Here is a 24531-nt window from a genome sequence, read left to right as displayed (position 1 = left end):
TCCCCTTTTATAAGGACACCGGGCGGAATGGATCAGGGTCCACAGGAATGCATCGTTTCCACCTGACTGCCTTTGTAAGCCCTCCATCTCCAAACGAGGTCACGGATGTCAGGACCCGACGTATCGTTTTGGGAATTCTCCTGTTAAACCCTGACTCGTACACTCTGTGGGCATCTCTTTCTCCAAAACACCTTACCTGACGTATTGGATGGTTCAGGTAGGACATTCCACGTCTCCAGAAACACTGATTCTTTCTCTAATCCGGAGATACTAAAATCTGAGTATAAGCATAGCAGAGTTGCTCAGATCACACAAGCAAAACAGAATTATTATATGCAGATTTCCGGGGCATCTCAGTGAGTGGGGCTGTCTGGGTATTTCAACTGGAAAGTGGAGTATTTTGCTAGAACCTGGGTTTGCCATAAGCAGCCGCTCACCGCCTACCAAGAATGAACAACTTGAGAAGCCAACAGTTGGCTTTGCAGGGTTTGGGCAGAGTGTTCGTGGGTGTGACAACTTGCGAGGAAGCTGTGTCTTCAAGAGTCTAGGGACCGGGGAGGTGAAGAGCTGTCATATCTCTGAGCCTCCCTTTTGTGTCTCACTTGCTCATGGCCAAGTGTACTTTGTCCGACTTAATCCTCCTGCATTCGCACCCGGCCTGTGTTATTCTCTCAGTGTAAAACATGGAGGAGCATGAGTCTTAAATGACTCTCAGATCACACCTCCAGCAAGGACAGGCCAAGACTGATCCTGATTCAGCGGATTCAGCTGATCCTCATCCTTTGCAGATTCCGTGTTTTCGAAGTCACCTGCTGGCTAACATTTATTTGTAACTCCAACCCAATTTTGCGCAGATACGCGCAGAGCAGTGAAGCATCTGAGTCACCTGGTCCCTGCGTCCTGGCTGAGGTCTAGGGAGGCAACAACCTGCCCCAGTCTCAACTCATAAACAAGCGTCCTTTCCCTGGTCTGTTGGCACCACCTTCTGTTTTGTTTTGCTTTTGTGTGCTCTTTGGTTTTGCTGCTTGCAAGGGCCCTCGGCATAGTGCTGAAGTGCCATCTAGTGTTGCCAAGGCCAAAGGGCCTGGGCTGTGCCTTGAGGAGAAAAGACTGTGATGGAGAGGCTTTGTTCGGAGTTATAGGGGCCCTGGCCAAGTTCAATGCTAATGCATCAACAATACATATGAGAGAGGGTGACCTGAGACAGCCACGCACATAAAACCGGAGACTGATGGGAAACCGCGTATCCCCGGGATTCAGCCGCGGTGAACAGTGACTCAGCTGTAACCACGCCGGGCGCCACAGGCTGCCCTTTTACCACAGCGTCAGGTGGGGCTCCATCCTCTCACCTGTTTCCGGGATGAAGGAGACGGCAGCCTGAAAGCCTCTGAAGGTCGAGGTTTCGTCCGACTGGAAGGTGACGGACATGACCTGGGAGGGGCTCACCACTGGGGCAGGAAGGACAAAGCCACACAGCCGAGCTGGTCCACGCCCAGTCCAGGCATGACACAGTCGAGGGCCCAGCAAAGAGACGTGGCATTGGAGAGAAGAAAAAAGTTGTCCGTTAGGTAACTGTGAAGAAATAAACTTGTCCAGTGGATGTCACAATTCGTTTTCGAAACAGAAAGGCAGAGGGCACCTTTTTACTGTGATTTAACCGCATGCATATTTCGATTCTGTTTATCCCCAAACGCTCCCACCGGGAGTGCCAGTAGGGGAACTGGGTCCAGCCCCAGGGCCTACTTCAGTGGCTCTTTCCCCTCGGACCCCTAGGTCACCGCGGGCCTTCCACATTTTCTGATCCAATGGTTCTTGGATTCTCCCTGAAGCTGCTCCCGCCCCTGAGGTAGGAGGCGGGGTGGTGCGGGCACAGGGAGGGATGGAGACGGAGCGGGGGGCGGAGGAACACGGGGCCAGCGCCCTCTTCGTCCCTGAAAGGTTCCCAAGGAGAACTGGGTCCCGACGCGGGGCAGGGACGCGGAGGCTCGGGGGCCACGCACCGATCTCCTCCTTTCTTTCCACGTCCGCGTGCGCGCTCACGTAGTCGGAGGTGCAGTCCCCATTCTCCTCTATCTCCAGGCTCTGAAAGGAGAGCTGAGAAGACTCCACGTTACATCCAGGGGGACTCGCGGGAGGCACTGCCTGCCCTGGACTCAGCAGAGGAAACCGGAGCGTGGGCGTCGGTGAGAACGGCAACGGCTACTCGCGAGTGGGTTACACCGCTCAGGAAACGATGCTAAAGCAGCCTGCCGCCCCTTCTGAAGCATCTAAGCGTCCGAATACAAGGGGGGGGGGGGAATGTGCAAGAGTCTTTTGGTGGGTTGTTTTGCGTTTTGAATTAAAGGCTCCTCTTTGGGTGTTTTTGTTTTTTCGTTTTGAATTAAAGCCCCCTTTCTGTGGACTCATAATACTACACCAGTCTGGTTCTCCTCCTGGGTCTCGGAGCTCTTTTGGCTTCTCACATGTACAGAGCGCCGAGGTCTCTCTCACTCTCACTCCTTCCCCGTTATTTTGTAACTACTCTGTCTCCATATACTCTCTTGCTTTCAGTTATGATTTTAAGAGGACAGCTTCTAAATAAACGCCTAATTCCAGCCTCACCCGGACTGCAGTGTCCAGATGGCCCACTCGTGTCAAGTGAGCCACCACACAGACAAATGGCCACAAGCACCGCAAACTGAAGGCCGAATACACTCCGCATCCTGACGTTCAAAGCCCTCCGTCCTTTGAAATCAGCCTCGCCCTCCTTCTGTCATAGCCCGTGCCAGCCCCTGAACCTGTTCAGCGCTACACTTTTGTTATCCACGCCCCACAAAGTGTTTTGTTAGCAGTGTAATTGATAAGGAAGAAACGCTTGTTTCTAGAAATGACCAGACCCGGATGAAACAAGCTACCCGGTACAGATGAAGGCAGTGTGTTGACAAAAGTGCACTGTTGCCATCTAGTGGTAGGTGCGGTAATTACAGGGATACTTGGCTGGTCTGTTAGTCAAGTGTTTATCAAGAGCCTTGGGTGCCAGGGGCTAGGTTCTCGGTACTAAGGATACAGCAGCGAAGACCTCAGATAAAAACCTCTGCCGTCATGGTGTCAACGTGAGCAATTCTTTGGCGATGCAGAGCAAAGTCAGGGTCCCCAGAGTCTGTACCTTCACTAGATAATGTTTGGGGGCTTGAAAAATCCAGTGGCAGCTGGCCATGTTGCTGTAGTCTCGGGGATAGTGAAGACTCTGTATGAGGCCTTCTTCAAACAGGATAGTTAAGGAGCTGCAGCCTGAATCTGCAACACAGCACAAGGGAGAACGTCCAAAAGCTGGCATCACCCGGGAACAGGGGACCCTCTGCCACGGATTGGACCTGAACTGAGTCTTCAGGCAGCACTATTGAGAAGGGAGAGGCCTGTGCACTGGTTTTCAGGAGCTCAGCAGGCCCTCTCAGCTCACCTGGGTGCAGCAAGTGTGCGTGAGCAGGACTGCGGAAGCCTGAGGTCTTCCCTGCAGCCCGCGTCTCACTGGCCTTGGGCTCCGCTCTGCTGTGGAGCCCAGTGGGCCTTGGGATAGGGCTTCCAACCCCTCTCCTCCTTCCTATGGGGCCTCTACTTCTGCAAAAGGCCTAGTGTGTGATGAAAGCAAATGGTTTTACCAGGAAGGTAGTTTGGGTTAAGAGCTTTATAGGTGAGATTAAACCCAGCGGCGTCATCTGTGGCGTCAGAGATGAAGCTCAGCCTTACAGTGTTGGAGCCAATGAGCACCGATGAAGTCAGGACCTCGCCGCAGAATCTCCCTGCAAAGTAAAGACGGAGCGTCTTTGTTCAGAGCTGAGAGAGCAGCACCCGTTACAAGGCTCAGGGGGAACAGACCTTTCGGGATAGTGCAGGCTTGTCTAAACTGGGGCCTCTGAAATCAGCACTGCTGACATTTGGATCTGAAACGTTGTGTTCAGGCTGCTCCACACCCAGTGGGCTCTTCTGCAGCATTCCCTGGCCTCTGCCCACCAGAGACCAGGAACACCTCCCCCAGTGGTGACCGTCAAAAATGCCCCTACGACACTGCCTACTGTCGTCCAGGCAAGATCATCTCCAGTTTAGAACCACAGAAACACGCCTCCATTTCTGCTACTTTTTTTCTTTTTACGTCTGCACCTGCAGCTTACAGAAGTTCCCAGGCTAGGGGTTGAATTGGAGCTGCAGCTGCTGGCCTGCGCCACAGACACGGCAACCCTGGATCCTTAGCCCACTGAGTGAGGCTAGGGCTTGAACCTGCATTCCCGTGGACACTACGTTGGGTTCTTAACCCACTGAGCTACAATAGGAACTTCATTTCTGCTTCTTATATTAGTAACCTTTGTCTCCTACTCATGGTTATCTGCTGGTCGAGGAAGGTAGAGTCACTTTCATGCTTAGGGGAGCAGCATTCTGCCTGGGAGGCACTGAGAGGCACTGCGGTAGGTCTACATTTTACTCCTGATGGGCTCCAGGTCTGGCAAATGAGTCTAGGAAGCCTGGCTCCGTGGCTGCTGCTGCAGCCCCTGGCATGCACTTTGGCCTTACAGCCGTCACATGGGCTCAGATTTTACCCCTCTCCACCATCAATCCTAAAGTGGGAGACAGGAAGCGGGGTGTTACAGAGGCCTGAGGAGCAGAGCTATGGTTCCCGGGCCCCATTAAGTCAGCGCTAGTGTCCACTTGACAACATGAAAAGCCACTCACCCACGAGTATGTCTTCTAACGAATAGACTGACAGGTAACTGTGGGGACAAGATTCTGCATCAAAGTCAGCAAAAGTAAGGAGCAGGTGCATCCCCTCTGGCACCACGAGGGTCCAGACACACAGCCTGCGGGGAGATACAGAGAGAGGGTGTGACTGCTCCATAGCAGGCGGCTGTCACTGTCCCGATAGTGGGGCAGAGACAAACGGGAGGTGGGAGCCGGGGGAAGGGGTGGCCGCAAGGGCTACTCACTGCTTGCGCTGGTAATACAGGAAGGGGCTTTCTGGGAAGTGCAGCTCCCCCTCTGATGCTCTGATCACACGATCCTGCTCACCGCATGAGGCTGGGAGGCAAAGCCCTGGAATCAGGCCCACGGTGATGGCGCGCCCTCTCCTGCCAGAACCTGTAGAGACGCTAGGGCTTGCTGGTTCTTTGCGCATGCTTCCTTTCTGCAGGAAACCTTTTCCTGTCTTGGCTTTTAGGGTACCCTACTCTTTTTTGTTCCTGGTAGGTGACTGCTTGACCTTGAGACCCTATGGCTCCTCCTTTACTCCTCTTTCTCCGACTCCATGATCCCATTGGATGAATACGGCTGTTTCGCAGCCTCTCCTCGTGGTCTGCATTCTCTCCGTAGGAGCCCTCTGACCATCTCATTCACACCTTCCATTTCAAACGTTTCTATTTCTGCCTTTCGGAACCTCTGATTTTTCAGCCGCCCCCTGTGCCGCCAGGGGGATTCCGCGGGGTCGGCCGGACTGCCTCCGCTTCTCACGTGATTACCTCGCCTGCCCTTCCTCGGCCTTTCGTGCTCGGAGCTCAGCGCTGCTCTTCTTCTCTCTTCTCCCTCACCGCCTCACCGCAGGGACCAGCCCGTCCTGTCCTTCCCACGTCTGTGCCCGCCACTGCCCGAGTCCAGGCCTTATTTTGTTGTCTTTTGAGCTAATGTATAATCTCATAAATCCCCCTTGAATTATTTCCCCTCCAACTGAATCCCCTTATGGCAGCATTACAGTGTAGCTCTAATTTATTTATCTAATTAGTCAACTTCAGACTCAATAAAGTCTAAGCTTTTTTGGGGGGCATGCTCGACGCATGTGGAAGTTGCTGGCGAGGGAATCTGGGGGTCCTGCTGGGAAGGAACTGTCCTGACGGGCTGGGGATGAGTGGCTGTGGATGCTCCAGGTGACGATTTTACTCCAGGGGAACCGATGTTCAGAAATGCTAGAGAGAAGTTCCCGTCGTGGCTCAGCAGCAATGAACCCGACGAGCACCTGAGAGGACAGAGGTTCAATCCCCAGCCTCTCTCAGTGGGTTAAAGATCTGGCGTTGCCGTGAGCTGTGGTATAGGTCACAGATGGGGCTTGGATCTGCTATGGCTGTGGCTGTGGCTGTGGCCAACAGCGGCAGCTCTGATTTGACCCCTTGCCTGGGAACTTCCATATGCTATGGGTGCAGCCCTAAAAAGACAAAACAAAAACAAAATGCTAGAGATTAGTTCATGCTCCAGGCAGGGCAGGCTACAAGAAATACCCACCTCTGTAGCTCTTTCTCTGCTTCCCTGGGAAAGAAAAGAAAGATGTGATTCAAGTTTTGTGGTTTCCTGAAAAATATTTCAAGAAGTTAACATCTCCCTGGCTCAAAAGTACAGAGGTTTTTAAGTGGATTTGTAACTAAAGAAAATATAATCTGTGGAAAGAACAGAAGGGACAAATTGACAAAGCAGAAAAGGGGCCTTTGTGTTTTAAATGACTTCGCTCTTTTTATTAAGCCGGCTGGTTAGCTTGGAGAGGACACAAAGCAAGAAGAGGACATCTGGTCTACCCCTCTAACGTTGCATGGAGAGGGAGGCTGGAGGTAGATATCACACACAAGCAACCACAAAAGAGATGCAGGGATAGCTACCAGCTGAACGGAGGACTCCAATGTGGGCTTGAAAACAAACTCAACAAACTCAAGTTCCTCCTAATTCGAATTAACCCCTCTGGGAAAAAATAAAAGTCTCACAGACGCTGGAAACCTCCAGGTCAGAAGGCAATTACGCTGGACTTGTAGTCCAAGATGAAGTTGAAGTTCGCTCAGTGGTCAGTCTGGTGGAAGGGTGTGCGAAGACACCATCCTTTTCAGACCCACAGTGCCTGGCTCTACGCGTGGCACCCAGCACAGCTGCCGTTTTGGTCCGAGTCACTCTCTGCTGTGGGTGGGCTGTCCTGTGCACTGAAGGATGATCAGGAGCATCCACGCCCCACCCCCAGATGCCAGGGGCACCCCTCCCCTGTCGTGACAACCCCAAGTGTATCCAGACACTGTCCCCTGGGGTGGCGGGGAGAGGGGGTCAGAATTTCCCCGGTTGAAAACCACTGATCCCTGCTATAGCTGCTGAATCTTGCTGGTATAGTTGAAAAGTAAGTGGTAGAAACTGGTTACCAGATGAAGCCAGTTTTAATTAAAGGCAAGTTGGACAAAGTCCAGGGTGGATGTATTCAAGTTTCACGGAATATGTGCATGCTGTACCACACAGCTTAGTTTATCCTCGTTTTAGACTCAGTAAATACCACAATCCCCATGTGAGACAATAAGAACAGAAAGCAGAGGTTGTCTGCTCAGTGGTCCTGACTTGACTCTGCTGATGCTTTCTCTGGCTCTAGTTTCTTGACCTTACATGCTGGCTTGATTACCAATTTGGATGTGTCTGTGGATCCAGGGCAGCACTTTAGTAAGATCTGTGAAGATCCCAGGGGATCCTTGATCATCTTTCTGCAGATTTTTTCTCCAGCCTCGACCGCAGCCCAAACCCCAAGAAGTCACGCCCGCCAGTGTCCACGTCCCTTTCTTATTCCGGCACATGAGGGAACCCCCTGAATCTCCCTGCGGGAGAAAATATCTGTTATCATCACTGTCCGTGTCTGTCCCCAAAGTGCTCCGTTTCCCCCTCAAAGATGCTAGATGAAGATCAGTGAATTTCCTCACTTCTAATTCCTGGAACTCAGAGACCTGGGGGACCAGGGAATCACAACTCGCAGGCGATCTTTAAATACCACTGAAGCCTATCAAGTCTACCTCCTTCTCCCCCATCCTAGGCTTTCATCAGATATCAGATTTCCCCTCTCCTGTCTTATTCTACAGACTCAGAGAAATCTTGTCCAGCAGTACAATCAACCTCAGGTGTTGGTCAGCAGGAGGGACAGAGGGAAGAAAAGCTCCCATTATATACAAACTAGAAACCTCTGAATAGGGAAGTCACGTACCCTTCAGGGGTGGAGTACCCTGAATTCATTGTTGATATCGTCTCAGTTATTTGGTCCTTTGGCAAAAGCAAAAGTCCTCTGAATTCATAGTCTCTGGTAAAACAGGTTGTTTAAATGGTCCCTTTATCACTCCTGATCTTTCTTTCCAGAGTCAGTCTTAACTACATCCTTCTTTCAGCCCCTCATCTGATGACAAAGCCAAGGGAAACCCTGCCTGGGACCTGCCAGCTCGACCATTCCACCTACTTGGCATGCATCTCTTCCTCCATCTGGGAAGCCCGTGCAGAGAAACGTCTGCCCACTGATGGGTTTCTGTAGTGTCAGCAGAGCTGTGATACACTCGTCTTGGGTCAAAATGGGCAGGTCCACTTCCTGCAGGACTTGCGGGGCGATGCCATCTAGGAAACACAGAAATGAGAACCCCAGCAAGGCACTCTTTCACCCTTCCTGAGTTGAAGCTGTCCCATTCCCATTCGTGTCTTTTGTAAAGATCTGGATTGCTAAGTACAATGTAGTATTCTCTACTTTAAAACTGTTTATGCAATGGTCTTTTAAAAATTCTATTTTCTGAGTACCCACCCGAAAGTTCTGAGAGCTGATCAAGAGTAGTGCATACAGGACTCACCCTCATTCAGTCGGCCCCAGCCTGCAGTTGTGCAAATAAATCCAGGTGCGAATCGTTCCCCTGGCTCTGGAAGACACATGGGCCCCACAAACTGGTCTGCAGAAAAGAGAAGGGCTTGTTTCACCCATGGAGGAGGGGACACCATAGCTGCTCACCAGTCGGCATCTAAGTGCGTCCCCAAAGACTTTGTAAGGATTGTGATATTTCTGTCTGGCACCTTCAGGGGTTACCAGTCAAAGAGAGAAAGACCCTCTACTGACCTCACCTAATCCTGCATCTAAAGCCACGAGCAATAAGGGTTTCAGGTAGGGGAACCCCCACCTCAAATTCCCGTCTCCCTAATTCTTGATCATATGGTACATAACTTATACTATAGGAAATGTACTATGAAATGGAAGTTCTGGAGAACATGGGGCAGACAACTCAGAATAAGCTTCAAGTGTTTACCAAGGAAGTTCCCAGTGTGGCACAGTGGAAACGAATCTAGCTTGCATCCATGAGGATGCAGGTTCGACCCCTGGCCTCGATCAGTGGGTCAAGAATCTGACATTGCTGTGAGTTGTGGTGTAGGTTGCAGACACTGCTTGGATCCCGCAGTTGCTGTGGCGGTGATGTAGGCCAGCGACTACAGCTCCTATTCAACCCCTAGCCTGGGAACCTCTATATATCATGGGTGTGGCCCTAAAAATCCACAGCAATAACAACATGTTTACCAAAGTGGAAAGCTCCAGCCATCTTCAAAAGAGCAATGTCATAATCCATTGGTTTCTTGGTGGAGAAATGTGGGTGTGTGATGATGGTTTCAATGGTGAGGGTTTGCTCTCCCGGCTCGGTATAGCTCAAGTCATATTCTCCAGCAGTAACGTTGAATGTTGATGCAATATTTCTATGGGGAGGAAACAGTAAAGGGGGTGGATTTCATTGAACCTTTGGGTACAGCTGTAGTGGTGGCTAAACCGACCTCTTCCAAATGACAAGAACAGAGAGTGTAGGGGTGAAGCTGCTGTACAGAGAAAGCTGGAATAATTCCAAATGCAGACGTTCCCAATGCGAGCGGGGGACTAGGAAAGACGGCCTCGTGTGAAGCCAACGATGTGGTACATGGACTGCTCCTCACTGCTCTTTGTTAAATGTCTAAAAATGCAGGTCTGCTGTAATTCAGGGCCCAACGCTCTGTTCAGCTCTGCGAGATGGTTGGCCTGGCCTCAGCCTCAGTGAGATCCCTTGGGAAGTCTTTGGGATTCCTGCCAAGTATGCGGCTTTACCATCAGAGATCTAATGCATAACGCACACGATGAAAGACCATAGACGGCACCATAGATACACCGTAGCTCTGATGTCCCATGGAGTTCACTCCCTCAGGGCTCTGCGACTGATTAAACAGTGGCAAGTGGGAACCTTCCCTCCTCTCCTTCTGTTTGTGATTCAGAGATCTAGCATGACGTAGGAAACATTACTCTATTTCCTTTCTACCTGCAGCAAAGTTGCCAGAGAGGAAATTGACAGGATAGACTGAAGTGGATTAAAAGCTTTGGGCTTGCCAGCCTTGGGGATTTGGAAGTGATGGCTTTATACAAAATCAGAAAGGGCATCATTTTCTCTTGGTATACTGCCACTGTTCTGGGCTCTATTAGGTACCTAACCTAATACACAGCGTCTCTCTAGCCTAACCACCTGCCACACTGCAGTGGAGTTGTCAGCTGACTCTTCTTTAGACTATCAGCCCTCTGGGGGCAGGAATCATGTCAGTCACCTTTGTGTCTTTGGTACCCACTAGTGTCTTGCACTAAGTATATGTCCAGGAGATATTTTCAGCCTTTAAATGAAAAAGGGCGAATGTGGGGCGTGATCTTGCAGCCTTATGCGTGTCGAGAGCACCAACAACAACAGGCCGTCTGGGGCACACCGATAGCAGATGAAAAAGCGAAGTTGTTAGAGGGCAGCTCCGAGAGGCAGGATCAGGGAAGGAAGACACAGGAGCCTTCCTCATGTCTCACTGGCCTCCCCTCACTTCCTTTTATCCACCTACTAAGATGCATAATGAAATGGATTGTTTTCACTGAAATTCAAAAAAAACTAGGAGAGAATTTTCACAAATCAATCTTTATAATGCTTTTTCCCCACTTGGATATTATTCTTTATTAACCTCTAGTCAATTTTAGGGAAACAAAGTATTCACTCCCAGAAGGAATGTATGTTTTTCCACCAAGGTGAGTACCCTCTGGCCACATCAATGGGCCCTGTTTGTGTTAAGCAGTTAAGATGTTCCCCCCCTAAAGTGTACACCACACAGTTTTGTGTTTTAATAGTTATGGCTGCTGATTATTTATTTATTTAGTCACTTAGTTGTTGCTGCTGATTATTTAGTTCGTCAGTTAGTTGTTGCTGCTGATTACTTAGTTCGTCAGTTAGTTATTGCTGCAGATTCCAAGGGAGAATCAGGGTAACCAGACTTTCGAGGATGGGCTGGGCCTTCCCTACCTGTTAGCAACGCAGTGAGCAGCTGTGATCACCCACTGTGGAGAGATGATGGTCCCACCACAGACATGCTTCTGCCTTCGTTTCAGAGACACCTGAATTGCAAAGATCTTAAATGGCAACAGGTTAATGCCCTGGGATCTCCCCAGACTTGGAGACTGAGCATATTCTGAAAAATAGATCCAGATATCTTACTCATAAATATCAGAAATCACGGATCTTACTCATAAATATCAGAAATCACAGACAGTGAAAGGGTAAAACACACTACAGCTCAGAAAGAAGAGAGATGCTGGAGACGGAATATTCCCACCCCTGGTCTATGGGGGAGCTAGTTGATTTGAGGGTATTGGCTATAAGGTTTTAGTAAAATTGGTAGTAAAAATTGTATTGATGTATGTATTGATTGATAAATGGTACTGATGTATTTATATGATGCTGTTGACTCAGACTGCTACTCTAAAAATGTGAACAATACGAACAATATCTGTGAATGAAGATAAAGAAAGAGAAGCATAAGATGTAGCAGAGTCCAGAAGAAGAAGTTTGGGATCAAGGCAATATGAAGGCTGAAGGGGTCTTCCAGTTTCTGTTCCAAACCGTCCAAGCCTCCTAGAGAGATAGTCTGGATGTACAACTTTCTCATACTCTTCAATTATTTGACCTCTACAACTTCTTCAAGCTTACTTTTTAAACCGCCTCTACAATATATTTTCTTTTCTTTTCTTTTTAAATGGACATATTGCTGCATATGGAAGTTCCTGGGCCAGGGATTGAATCCAAGCCACCGCCGCCACCTACACTGCAACTGTGGCAATGCTGGATCCTTCAACCCACTGCACCGGGAGGGGGATAGAACCCCTGCTTCCACAGCAACCTGAGCCACTGCAGTCAGATTCTTAACCCACTGCACCATGGGAAATCCTACAATGCATTTTCTGTCTTTGGATTATCCTACTCATGGCATTTGGTTTGACCCCAACATGACTTACAGGGTACAAGTGAACACTTTTAATTCTACTGTTGGAATCAGAGAAGAAGTGATTTATTAGAACTGTCTCCTTTTTGACCAAAAATTATTCCATGAATAATTGAAAAAAATTAATACAGAGAAAAGGAGAACAACAAAGCACAAGTGTGAAAAAGGCAATGAGTCACCCTGACTATGACTTGAATATGGACTTCTGAATTGACTAGATAACCAAACGACCAAGTAAGAAATGGATCATTCAACTCTTCACCCAAGTAATTAATTCGTCAGTTAAAGAAATGGCAATGACTCAGCCATTCCACTAGCCCACTGGACACAAAATCAATCAAAAACCTTTACCAAACATGCACTGATCCAGAAGTTAATATGATTGACTCAAGAGAAGTAAAAAGAGAGAGCTATTGTTCTACTTATAGAATGAAGATGGAAGAATACAGCTTGGCTCCCAGGGTGAAGAAAATTGGGAGACTTTCAAAGACAGAAAGTGTGAACATCAGAGGCTGCAGGCAGAAGCACAGGCATTTCCATGGTGTGGGAGAGCCAGGACATTCGACTGAGACAGAATTCCTAGGACGTTACCTACTAAAGATGCAGCACTCCTGGTCATTCCCTGAGAGGTCCTATGGTGTAGGCATGAACCTCACATCCCAAACGCAAAGTAGACCTGTGAGTATGACAATGCTGACTTCCTTACCATCTTTAACTATAAAAAGATAAGTATATTTTAAGCATATTTATTGAATCAGAACATTTTTTTTACATGGTACATTTGGAGTGGAATTTTTGTTTTAGGGACAGAAGGTTTGGGATGGCATTTCCAATTTTTGGAGCAAGCCAACAGTGCTTGCAGCTATTGTGCACACATGTTTTCTAGAACTCAGCTGATGCATATCACGAGGGTCTTGGATCACTGTACACACTCTGAGATCACAAAGAACATGCACATCACCATGAGATCTCGGGGAGCTAAGCAGAGTGGAGCACACTCGTGAGTGAGTGGCGTGGGATTCTGAGAGGTCTCATCCTGAGACCCACTTCTATTTATCTGTCACTTCTCTGAGCCTCACCTGCCAAGGGTAGGCTCCCTTTTCCACTTGGCTTCCCCCAACAATACGACTGAAAATGCTAAGGTGGCTCAAAGGCTGTACCTTCATCCGACTCTGCCCGCAAGTGGGAACTAGGGGGGAAACAGGACAAAAAATTAGTGATTAGACAGTTCTGAGCACTAAGGGGTACAGGAGACTCTTCTGAGTGAGAAAGTAAAACATGGGGTATGTAGAAAATTTCCCAAAATGGCTGTAATTGAGGGATTTGCTGTGAACTGCAGCACAAAGAACATGCATGTCATGAAGAAATCTGTTTTTCTAATATGAGGCTTAAGGGTCTCAGAGGTAGCTACCCACTGGGTTAGTGCAAATACAGCCTTTTCGGTTCTAAATATTTTCTAGGAGAGTCTAGAATGCCCTGCTCCTAATCACCCCACTCCTTTACATACTTGAATCCTCCCATGCCTGTTCTTCAGCTTGGAGATCACCTCAACTGAGCAGTCCTCTTTGATTTATGTGAAACGTGTCTCCCCTTTTGTCGTTTTTGCCCTACAGGATTGTTATAGCGCATTGTTTGTCTATCGCCCTTCTTGCACTATGAGCTACTTAAAAAAACCTTAGGTTTTATTCAGCTCTGTACTCCCAACGTTTAGCACAATTCATAGCATTCAGTAGACACTTAGAACAATTGGAAGATGGACAAGTGATTTTTCTTGAGAACATATCCTTGAAAGCATAACTGTTTAGATTATTATGTTAAAATATGCAAATTTTTTGAGTAACTTCTCATTTAATCCCCATTCTTGGCCTGTGAATCAGGCACTCTTACCCTCACATTACAGATGGGAAAATGAATCAAAGACATGCAAAGCTAATTAATGGCAAAACATGGATGTAACACTGTCTGTTGATTCTGAACCCAATATAGGCATGGCATTGAATCAAAAGTTAATTTTCTAGCTGTTTCAGTTGAATGAATTGTAAATACCTTAGATATAAAATTTGCTATTTCCTGAAATCATTGGAGCAAAGACAAAAAAAAATGATAATTCTTCAGGCTGATACAAATAAGAGTATAGAGAAGCATGCCAAGAACTGTTCTCAGCTTATGTTACTTAAGGGGAAAAAAAACATTTACATATATACAATACACTACAGTGAACATGCTTCATGTTTCCCAGAAATATAATTTTTAAAAATATTACAAGGGCTTCTAAATTTATGCTGATTTCCCAAATTTGCTCCATGAAAGGGGATGGGATTGTGGAATGCGTCCAAATAAGTGACCAATCCCAGTTTTCTCTAGATCAGTTCAACTTGTCCCAGTTGTGTTCCATAAAAGTTCTATTCAGTTTAATATGCTGATTGTAGGAAAGAAGTCCAAATTAATTATATGAAAACCAACGAGGTCTCCGAATTATATTTGCCTCTCCTGTTTTCCTAAATAAATATGGAGGGAAATATGTTCATTGCCAGTCAAGGTTCTTTCTTTAAAGGTAGCTATAGAATTCACTTGGAACTTACCTTTGGGGAGATCGAGAGTTGCAGATTTATTTTGTCCCAAGAAGATCATTCCAAGTAGTAAGATGAGCTTATTCTTGTTCATATGCATTTTGAAACTCAGGGTTTTCCCCTGAAATTTTAGAGAGACTGAAGAGAACCAGAATAGAAAGCCTTGAGAGCAGCAATATACCAATCTAAAAAAAAGTTATTCATTAGCCAAGATCAAGGCATTCAACCATGTCCATATGATATTTCTGAATGTGGTTTCTTGCAAAGATCTCTGCAAGATGTGGGGGGTCAACCACAGAGACAAAGTCTTGATCAAGCAGCAGTACTGGCCCATTACGCCCACGCCAATGCACTGCTTCCCCCAAAGACTCTCTGGCCAGCCAAGAGATTGCTACCTAAGACTTCCATCTGCAAACACTACTTGCATCTTGGGAGAAGTTATCAATTTCTAGAAGACGACTGAATATCGAAGTTGTCTTTATTTGCAAGGATAAATATTTCTTCACTCTTGTGAACAACCCATTAGTATATGCTAAAGCACTTGTCTTTCTCCTGTTTCCCAAATGTAAAAGGGTGATTATAGCCATGTATTAGAAGAGAGGAAAGAATTTGGTAGCACACTCAGGAAGTGAAGCTGCTAGATTGTCATTTAGGATACTGTCATTTAGGATACTATCCATTTGGGGCATTTGTGAATTTGCATGCTTTCACCATTTTTTTTTTGTGAGTGTGTTTATGGAAAGCAAAAACTAAATTGCCTTCACTTTTGCACCTGGTAGGTGATGTGGCAGTGGCATGTGGCTCTGATAACATTCAAGTCTTCCTTTTCTTTGGCTGAGTTTCTGGGCTGTGGTCAGTGTGTGGAGAAACACTTGTGGATTGACCAATGGCATCCATGAACACACTGTAATTGTGATAGCATCTATGAGATTTTTTTTCCTGTCAACTTTTACAAATTACCTCCCCTAAACAGAAAATGTCAAACCAGAAGCCTCTAACTTCCTTGTGGAGACTTTCACCCCTCTACAAAATAAGTCTATAAAAACACAATACATACACATAATATACAGGAAAAACAAAGGAGTTTTAAACTTTGTGAGTATTGCAAATTTAGGGAACAGTCCAGACTATGGCCTTATGAAAAGAGGGAAACTCAAACACCAGTTGAGGCTTTATCCACAAATACTCAGCAAGAAAATAATATCTTCGAAATGCTGAGCAAAAATAATTATCAACTTAGAATGTTTTGCCCAGCTAAGAGATCACTTAAGTCTAAGGGTGACATAAAGATATTTTCAGGGAAAAAAAACAAACACTTGAAAGGATTTAATGTCTGTATACCATTGCTAAGAGAGCCACTAAATGAAGAAAGTACATCAGAAGAAAGAAATTGAGTCTATAAGGAAGGAGAGGGATGTAAGAAGCAATGATGAATAAAGAAAAAAAATGGTAAAGCACATATAAATCTAACCAAGAATAACATAACAATAGTAATAATACTGTAATAATATAGTAATAATACAGTAACAATAGTAACAACCAAGATGAGGTTATATGGTGAAGTTTTCTAGTTGTCTATCCAATGTATAGTCTCCCCTTTTTTTTCTTGGTAACAGAACCCTGATTTTGTTGAGTGCTTCAAAGTGTTCAACTTTTTTTTTAATGGGCCAAACCCATGGCCTATGGACGTTCCCAGGCTAGGGGTCGAATAGGCGCTGCAGCGGCTGGCCTGTGCCACAGCTCAGGGCAATGCTGAGTCCTAGACCCACTGTGCGAGGCCTGCATCTTCATGGATACTAGTCAGGTTCATTATTGCTGAGCCACAAGGGAAACTCATGATTTCTGAATTTAATCCTAACAAATCTCTATTTTATAAGTAAGGAACCTGAGGTTTAGAAAGATGAGGTCACTTGCCCAAGGTTACACAGCTGGAAAGTGCCAGAATCTTGATTCCAAATCAGTTACTCAAGCAATCTGGCTCCAGAGCCCCAATTATCCCTCCACATAATTCCCACCTCTCCCAGGACTGGCCAGACCTTGTAGATTATCAGGCTGAAGACCCACCCATGCTGGGGTGGTCTATGGGCACTTCACTGTCATTCCTGTGCTGGGTGGGAAGGTGCGCCATCACTTCCTGGGGGGCGAGGGTGCCAAGCAAGCCACCCCAGGCTTGCCACCAGGACCTCCAGCCAGGAAACAAGTGTTCAATTTTAAAATGTTTTCCTTGGATATATACCCAGGAGTGGAATCGCTGGATCATAAGATAGTTCTGTTTTTTAGTTTTTAAAGGAATCTCCAAATTGTTTTCCATTGCCGCTGCGACAATTTACCTTCCCACAAGGAGAGCACAAAGATTTACTTTTCTCCACATCATTGCCAACGTTTGTTATTTGTGGTCTTTTTGACTACATCCACTCTGATGTCTCAGTGTGCTTTTGATTTGCACTTCTCTGACAATTAGCAATGTTGAGCATCTTTTCAATGTTACTTGTAGGAACCTGTATATCTTCTTTGGAAACATGTCTATTCAGATATTCTGCCCGTTTTAAAATCTGGTTGTTTGTTTTTGATGTTGAGTCGTATGAGCTGTTTATATATGTTGGACTCCAACCTGTTATTAGTCATGTCACTTGCAAATACCTTCTCTCACTCAGTGCTCTGTCTTTTCGTTTTGTTGATGGTTTCCTCTGCTGTGCCAAAGCCTTTCAGTCTACTTAGGCCCTGTCTGTTTAGTTTTGCCTTTGTTTCCCTTGCCTCAGGAGACTTAGCAAAAAAAATGGTGCTACCATATATGTCAAAGAGAATTCTGCCTATGTTTTTTCCTAAGAGTTTTATGGTTTTTGGTCTTACACTTAGGTCTTTCGTCCATTTGAGTTTATTTTTGTATATGGTGTGAGAAAGTGTTCTAATTTCATTCTTTAGCATGTAGCTGTCCAGTTTTTCCAGCACCATTTATTGGAGACTCTGTCTCTTCCCCATTGCCTTGTTGTGGATTAATTGACCACAAGTGTGTGGGGTTATTTCTGGGCTCACTATTCTGTTCCATTGATATATGTATCTGTTTTTGGGTTGATGACTAGCTTTGTGGTACAGTTTGAATTCAAGGAGCATTGATGCCTCCAGCTTTGTTCTTCTTTCTTAATATTATTTTGGCTATTTGCACTCTTTACGTTTCCATACAAATTTTAAAATTATTTGCTCTAGTTCTGTGAAAAATGTGATTTTTTTTAAAGGAATTGCATTGAATCTATAGATTGCTTTGGGTAGTATGGTCATTTTAGCAATAGTAGTTCTTCCTGTCCGTAAAAAATGTGTATCTTCCATATGTTTGTGTTATCTTCAGTTTCTTAGTGTCTTATAGTTTTCAGAGTACAGGTCTTTTAACTACATACTTAGGTTTATGCTTAATCTTTTTATACTTTTTGATGAAATGGTAAATGGGATTGTTGCCTTAACTTATCTTTCTGTTCTTTGTTAGCATATAGAAATGCAACAGATTTCTGTGTATTAATTTTGAATGCTGCAACTTTACTGAATTCATTGATGAGCTCTAGTAGTATTTTTGTTTTGTGTTTTTATCCTTTTCTATCTATAAACTTATAAGTTTATTATTTATTTCATCTACAAACAATTCAGTATATATTACATTTAAGAACTCATAAAAAACATAACCACGATAGCATTAGTAAACCAAAAAATAATTATTTAATATCAAATATTTGGTGTTTGAATTTTCTTGTCTTACTTTTTTTTTTTTTACAACTGTGTTGAGTTAAAATCTAAAGACAATCTACCCTTTTCATTTAGTTTTGTATTTTGTGCCTTTTTAAGCTATAGCTTCCTATTATCTTGCCTGTGCAATTGTTTTTATTCAATAAATTGGTTAGTGTCTAGAATTCTCTACATTATGTGTTTTGCTGATTGCATAGCTATTGCATTTCATGTGGTCCTAAAACCTCTGTGTGAACTGTGAACTGGTAGGTACATCTAGACAGAGTCTTCACCAGATCCAGGTTAGATTTTTGGCAAGAAATTTTATAGTAGTGTTGTATATGTTGTACATAATATGCATATATAACTTTATAGTAGGGTTTCTATTACATCATACCATGAGGCTCATAATATCTGGTTGTCCTTTCTGTGGTTTTAAAGTTAATAAGTATGTTCATATTCATTCAGTATAAAGTCCCTCATATTTTTTCACTTACTGATTTTAAACGGCCTTTGATAATCATGACCTAGATCCATGGTTTCACTAGTGGCGATAAAATGATTATATTCTAGCCTTATTCCTTCTGTGTTTATCAACTAGAACTATTCTATAAAGAGTTTTTTATCAATTATATAAGTATTTTACAGTATATTTGACATAGGAAAGTTAAGGCAAACGCTTGTTTCTTTAAAAAAATTTTTTAATGATTTTTATTTTTTCCATCATAGCTGGTTTACAGTGTTCTGTCAATTTTATACTGTACAGCAAGGAGACCTAGTTACACATACATGTATACATTCTATTTTCTCACATTATCATGCTCCGTCATAAGTGACTAGACATAGTCCCCAGTGGATCTCATCACTTATTCATTCCAAAGGCAATGGTTTGCATCTATTAACCGCAAACTCTCAGTCCATTGTGATTCCTTCCCCTCCCCCTTGGCAACCACAAGTCTATTCTCCAAGTCCATGATTTTCCTTTCCGTGGAAAGGTTCATTGGTGCCATATGTTAGATTCCAGATATAGGTGATATCATATGGTATTTGTCTTTCTCTTTCTGACTTACTTCACTCAATATGAGAGTCTCTAGTTCCATCCATGTTGCTTCAAATGGCATTATTTCATTCTTTTTTATGTCTGAGTAGTATTCCATTGTGTATATATACCACATCTTCCTAATCCAAACATCTGTTGATGGACATTTAGGTTGTTTCCATGTCTTGGCTACTGTGAATTGTGCTGCAATGAACATGTGGGTGCATGTGTCTTTTTAAAGGAAAGTTTTATCTGGATATATGCCCAAGAGTGAAATTGCTGGGTCATATGGCAGTTCTATATTTAGTTTTCTAAGGTACCTCCATACTGTTTTCCATAGTGGTTGTACCAATTTACATTCCCACCCACAGTGTAGGAGGGCTCCCTCTTCTCCACAGCCTCTCCAGTATTTGTTATTTTGGACTTTTTAATGATGGCCATTCTGACTGGTGTGAGGTGGTACCTCATAGTGGTTTTGATTTGCATTTCTCTAATAATCAGTGATGTTAAGCATTTTTTTTCATGTGCTTTTTTGGCCATCTGTATATCTTCTTTGTAGCAATGTCTACTTAGGTCTTTTGCTCATTTTTCCATTGGGTTGTTGGCTTTTTTGCTGTTGAGTGGTATAAGTTGTTTGTATATTTTAGAGATTAAGCCCTTGTCAGTTGCATAACTTGAGACTAATTTCCCCCATTATGTAAGTTGTTTTTTTTTTGTTTTCTTTTTGGTTTCCTTTGCTGTTCAAAAGCTTGTCAGGTTGATTAGGTCCCATTGGTTTGTTTTTGCTTTTATTTCCACTGCCTTGGAAGACTGTCCTGAGAAAACACTTGTGAGATTGATGTCAGATAATGTTTTGCCTGTGTTCTCTTCTAGGTATTTGATGGTGTCTTATGTTTAAGTTTTTAAGCCATTTCGAGTTTATTTTTGTGCATGGTGTGAGGGTGTGTTCTGCGGGGAGCCAAGGAAATGCAGGAGGCCAAGGAAGGGAACTAGCTTGACAGCACAGTTCTGAAGGCAGGTTTAGAAATAGGGAAAAGGGCTTACCTGGCAGCACAGTTCCGAGGGCAAGTTCTAAAAATAATGAGGCTCACCTGCTAACCCAACAACAATGTCTACAATAACAAAAGGAAGGCTTTGCACAACAGTGCAGGAATAAAAATCGCTTCTTGGAAAAATCAGTCTTTCTTGTTATTGTTTGTTATTCTTTGTTATTTTCCTATATTGTTTTGTGACTCAATAAAATTGGAACAACAAAAAATTGGAACAGTAATAAAATAATAAGAGCTTTACTTTGGTTAAATTCCCCCTATTCAGATCCAATGTAGGTAAAAACAAGTATTCATTAGTTTGTTACTAGTAAGAATAGGTTTTAGAGTTAGGTAATTGTGTATGTACAATAGGTTAAGAATAGGTTAGACATACATGAAAAAACATAATAATAATCTTGCTTTTAATGAATTTTGTAAAAAAGCTTTTAAGTTTTAGGAAATTAAGTTGCTTTGATATAAAAAATATTTTCTCATACTGTCCCCTGACCATAACGCTTTGAAGTTAGTACCCCAAGCTTTAATCTAAAAGATGAAGCTTTGTAAATGTCAAATTCTTGTGCTTGTGACCTTTCTAGTTGTTAAAGATTAGCTTAAAACAGTAACAGGTGGTGCTTGCTAAAAGTAACCACAAAACGTTTTGTACTGAATCGCCTTATCTTCATATAATGTTTTTTCCACATGATGTTTTGTACCCATTATAGTTTTACATGGTATATTGTATCCATTGCTTTTAATTAAAATCCTTAGAATACAATGTATATCTACTGTACCATGTAATCTAAAAGTGTAACCTTTAAAAATATGACCTAAGCACTGTAATGTAAGTTACAATTAAGCTGTCTATATAAAATGCTACTTATGCTAATAAAATTTGTGCAGTCCAGTGCTCTGAAAGAAGGGACAAAGAGGCTGTCTCCGTGTGCATCACTGACACTGTCCATCCCTGTAGGGACACCCTGGCTGTTGGAGCTGGACTCCAGCAGTGTTCCAGTTTCATTGATTTACATGTGGCTGTACAGTTTTCCCAGCACCACTTGCTGAAAAGACTCTCTTTTCCCCATTTTATATTCTTGCCTCCTTTGTCAAAGATTAATTGAGCATAGGTGTCTGTGTATATTTTATTTTTGGGTTCTCTATCTGTTCCATTGGTCTGTATGTCTGTTTTGGTACCAGTACCACACTGTCTTGATGACTGTGGCTTTGTCATATTGCCTGAAGTCTGGGAGAGTTATGCCTCCTGCTTGGTTTTTGTTCCTCAGAATTGCTTTGGCAATTCTGGGTCTTTTGTGGTTCCATATAAATCTTTGGATTGTTTGTTCTAGTTCTGTGAAGAATGTCATGGGAAATTTGATAGGGATTGCATTGAATCTGTAGATTGCTTTGGGTAGTATGGCCATTTTTACAATATTAATTTTTCCAATCCTGGACCATGGACTATCTTTCCATTTCTTTGAATCCTTTCTAATCTCCTTGATTAATGTTTTATAGTTCTCAGCATATAAATCTTTCATCTCCTTGGTCAGGTTTATTCTCAGGTGTTTAATTTTTTTGGGTGCAATTTAAAAATGTATTGTATTTTTGCATTCCCTTTCTTTTTCTTTTTGTCTTTTGTCCTTTTAGGGCTGTACCCATGGCTTATGGAGGTTCCCAGGATAGGGGTTTAATCCAAGCTGTTGCTGCCAGCCTATGCCAGAGCCACAGTAATACCAGATCCTTAACCCACTGAGTAAGGCCAGGGATTCAACCCACAACCTCATGGTTCCTAGTTGGATTTGTTTCCACTGTGCCATGATGGGAATTCCATTTGAATTCCTTTTCTAATATTTCATTGTTAGTATACAGAAATGCTACTGATTTCTGAATGTTAATCTTATATCCTGCTACTTTGCTGAATTTGCTGATCAGTTCAAGTAGTTTTTGGGTTGAGTCCTTAGGGTTTTCTATATATCGTATCATGTCATCTGCATACAGTGACAGTTTTACCTCTTTTCTTCCAATTGGATGCTTTTTATTTCTTTTGTTGGTCTGATTGCTGTGGCTAGGACTTCCAGTACTATATTGAATAAAAGTGGGATGAGTGGACATCCTTGTCTTGGTCCAGATTTTAGGGGGAAGGCCTTCAGCTTTACTCCATTGAGTTTTATATCTGCTGTGGGTTTGTCATAAATGGCTTTGATTATGTTAAGGTATGTTCCCTCTATACCAACTTTAGTAAGAATTTTATTTAGTAAGAATTTTATCATGAATAGACATTAGACTTTGTCAAATGCTTTTTCTGCATCTATTGAGATGATCATGTGGTTTTTGACTTTTCTTTTGTTAATGTGGTGTATGATGTTGATTGATTTGTGTTATGTCGAACTATCCTTGTGAACCTGGGATGAATCCCACTTGTTTGTGGTGTATGATCTTTTTTATATGTTGTTGGATTCAATTGGCTAAAATTCTGTTGAGCATTTTTGCTTTTATATTCATCAATGATACTGGCCTATAGTTTTCTTTTTTGGTAGTATCTTTGGTTTTGCTCTGAGGGTGATGGTGGTGTCATAGAATGTCTTTGAGAGTGTTCCTTATTCTTCAAACTTTTATAAAAGTTTAGGGAGGATGGGTATAAATTCCTCTTTATATGTTTGGTAGAATTTTCCTGTGAAGCCATTTGGTCCTGGACTTTTATTTGTAGGGAGTGTTTTTATTACATATTCAATTTCATTTCTAGTGATTGGTCTGTTCAGTTGATCTATTTCCTCTTGGTTCAGTTTTGGTGGGCTGTCTCTAGAAAGTTGTCCATTTCTTCTAGGTTGTTAAATTTATTGGTATATAATTGATCATGGTATTCTCTTATGGTTTTTTTTTTTTTGTATTTCTGTAGTATCTGTTGTGATTTCTCCTTTTCCATTTATTATTTTGTTTATTTGGGGTTTTTTCCCTCCTTTTTGGTGGGTCTGGGAAAAAAATGCTTGTTTCTTTTTTTTATGAATCAGTTTGAAGGATATTGAGTTCATTTCCTGGCATCCTTCAAAGATAATCAATTAATATTTCTAGCATCATTGTGAAGTCATAAAACCCATTACAATCTAAATAGTTCCTGTAGAATATAATTCCAGTGGATATACAAGAAAATATCTATCTGTTTTTATCCATATTTTACAAATGTGGAAGATAAGGGTCAAATAGACTTTCGCAAGACTACACAATTAGCAAATGTTGATTGTTGATTTCAAGCTTCTTTCCTTCCTTCCTTTCCTTCCTTCTGTCCTTGGCTTTCATTAAGCACCACTCTCCAAATTCACACAAAGGAAAGATTCATTTGCTTTCCTCAACCAAACTTCTATGGAAAAAATAAAACCTTTCTGATTTTATGTTTGCAAATTTTTTTTATTGTTATAAACTACTCTTTCTCTGGCTTTCTCACTCATCCACATATTCCTTGACCCTTTCTTGCTACTGGACCACCAAAATTTGGTCTTCATAAACACTAGTATTTAGGAGGAAGCCTTCAGAGTTTGAACCATAGCACATAAAGTTTTGGAGCTAGTTATATTTCCTCCATTTGCAAACACAACCCCTGTTCAACTTCCTTTTCTCTAACTTCATTCCAGTATGTGAAATATTTTTTTTGCCTTTGCAGTGTTATCTTGGGAAAATACACATGTCATTTCTCTTTTTCTTCTCTCTCTTCTGACTTGCTCAATTTTGAACAAGTTTGTTTCTCTGCTTATCCATCCCCTGTGTCTACTACTTCTGGAAGCACTTGTCCCATTTTCCTCTCCCATATATTCCTGAAATTTCTGGGCATAACTATACCATCTCTCTTCCCTAGAATCCTCCCATGCATATTCTAAGATTCATAATATGAGAACAGGAAAAGTATCCCTTCCTTTTTATAATTTTCCTCTGTTACACCTGTCATTTCCCAGACATCACTTCCTTTTTAGGCTTGATCTTTAAGAGAAATACCCTCATTGTTTTTTTATTGCTTCATGGCATTCTCTGCTTGCTCTTAATAATTTTACAATTCACCTCACAATATGCAGCTTTCGTTTGCTTTCAGTTTCAAGTGTGTTTTCTCCCATCCAATAGGGGATAAACCAACATCTATAAAGACAGAGTCAGTGACTCCCACATAGGAATT

At 43.2% G+C, this 24531-nt stretch overlaps 1 protein-coding gene across 1 annotated transcript; it reads right to left on the bottom strand.

Annotated features, from left to right (window-relative positions):
- Window positions 1–1314: 1314 nt before the first annotated feature.
- Window positions 1315–14700, bottom strand: OVCH2 (ovochymase 2). The gene is made up of 14 exons (XM_047753274.1): window positions 14613–14700; window positions 13110–13219; window positions 11055–11146; window positions 9279–9459; window positions 8574–8664; window positions 8195–8346; window positions 7371–7568; window positions 6238–6253; window positions 4956–5046; window positions 4705–4829; window positions 3639–3779; window positions 3146–3276; window positions 2001–2094; window positions 1315–1481 (listed from the first exon to the last, which is right to left on the bottom strand). Exons 1-14 carry the CDS (start codon window positions 14698–14700, stop codon window positions 1315–1317), a joined length of 1677 nt encoding a protein of 558 aa, XP_047609230.1.
- Between the last annotated feature and the right edge of the window lie 9831 nt (window positions 14701–24531).

Source organism: Phacochoerus africanus, chromosome 11, assembly GCF_016906955.1.
Source record: "Phacochoerus africanus isolate WHEZ1 chromosome 11, ROS_Pafr_v1, whole genome shotgun sequence".
NCBI classification, from domain to species: Eukaryota; Metazoa; Chordata; class Mammalia; order Artiodactyla; family Suidae; genus Phacochoerus; species Phacochoerus africanus.
The sequence above is the reverse complement of the archived record's forward strand: the minus strand, read 5'-3'. Positions and strand labels throughout refer to the sequence as shown.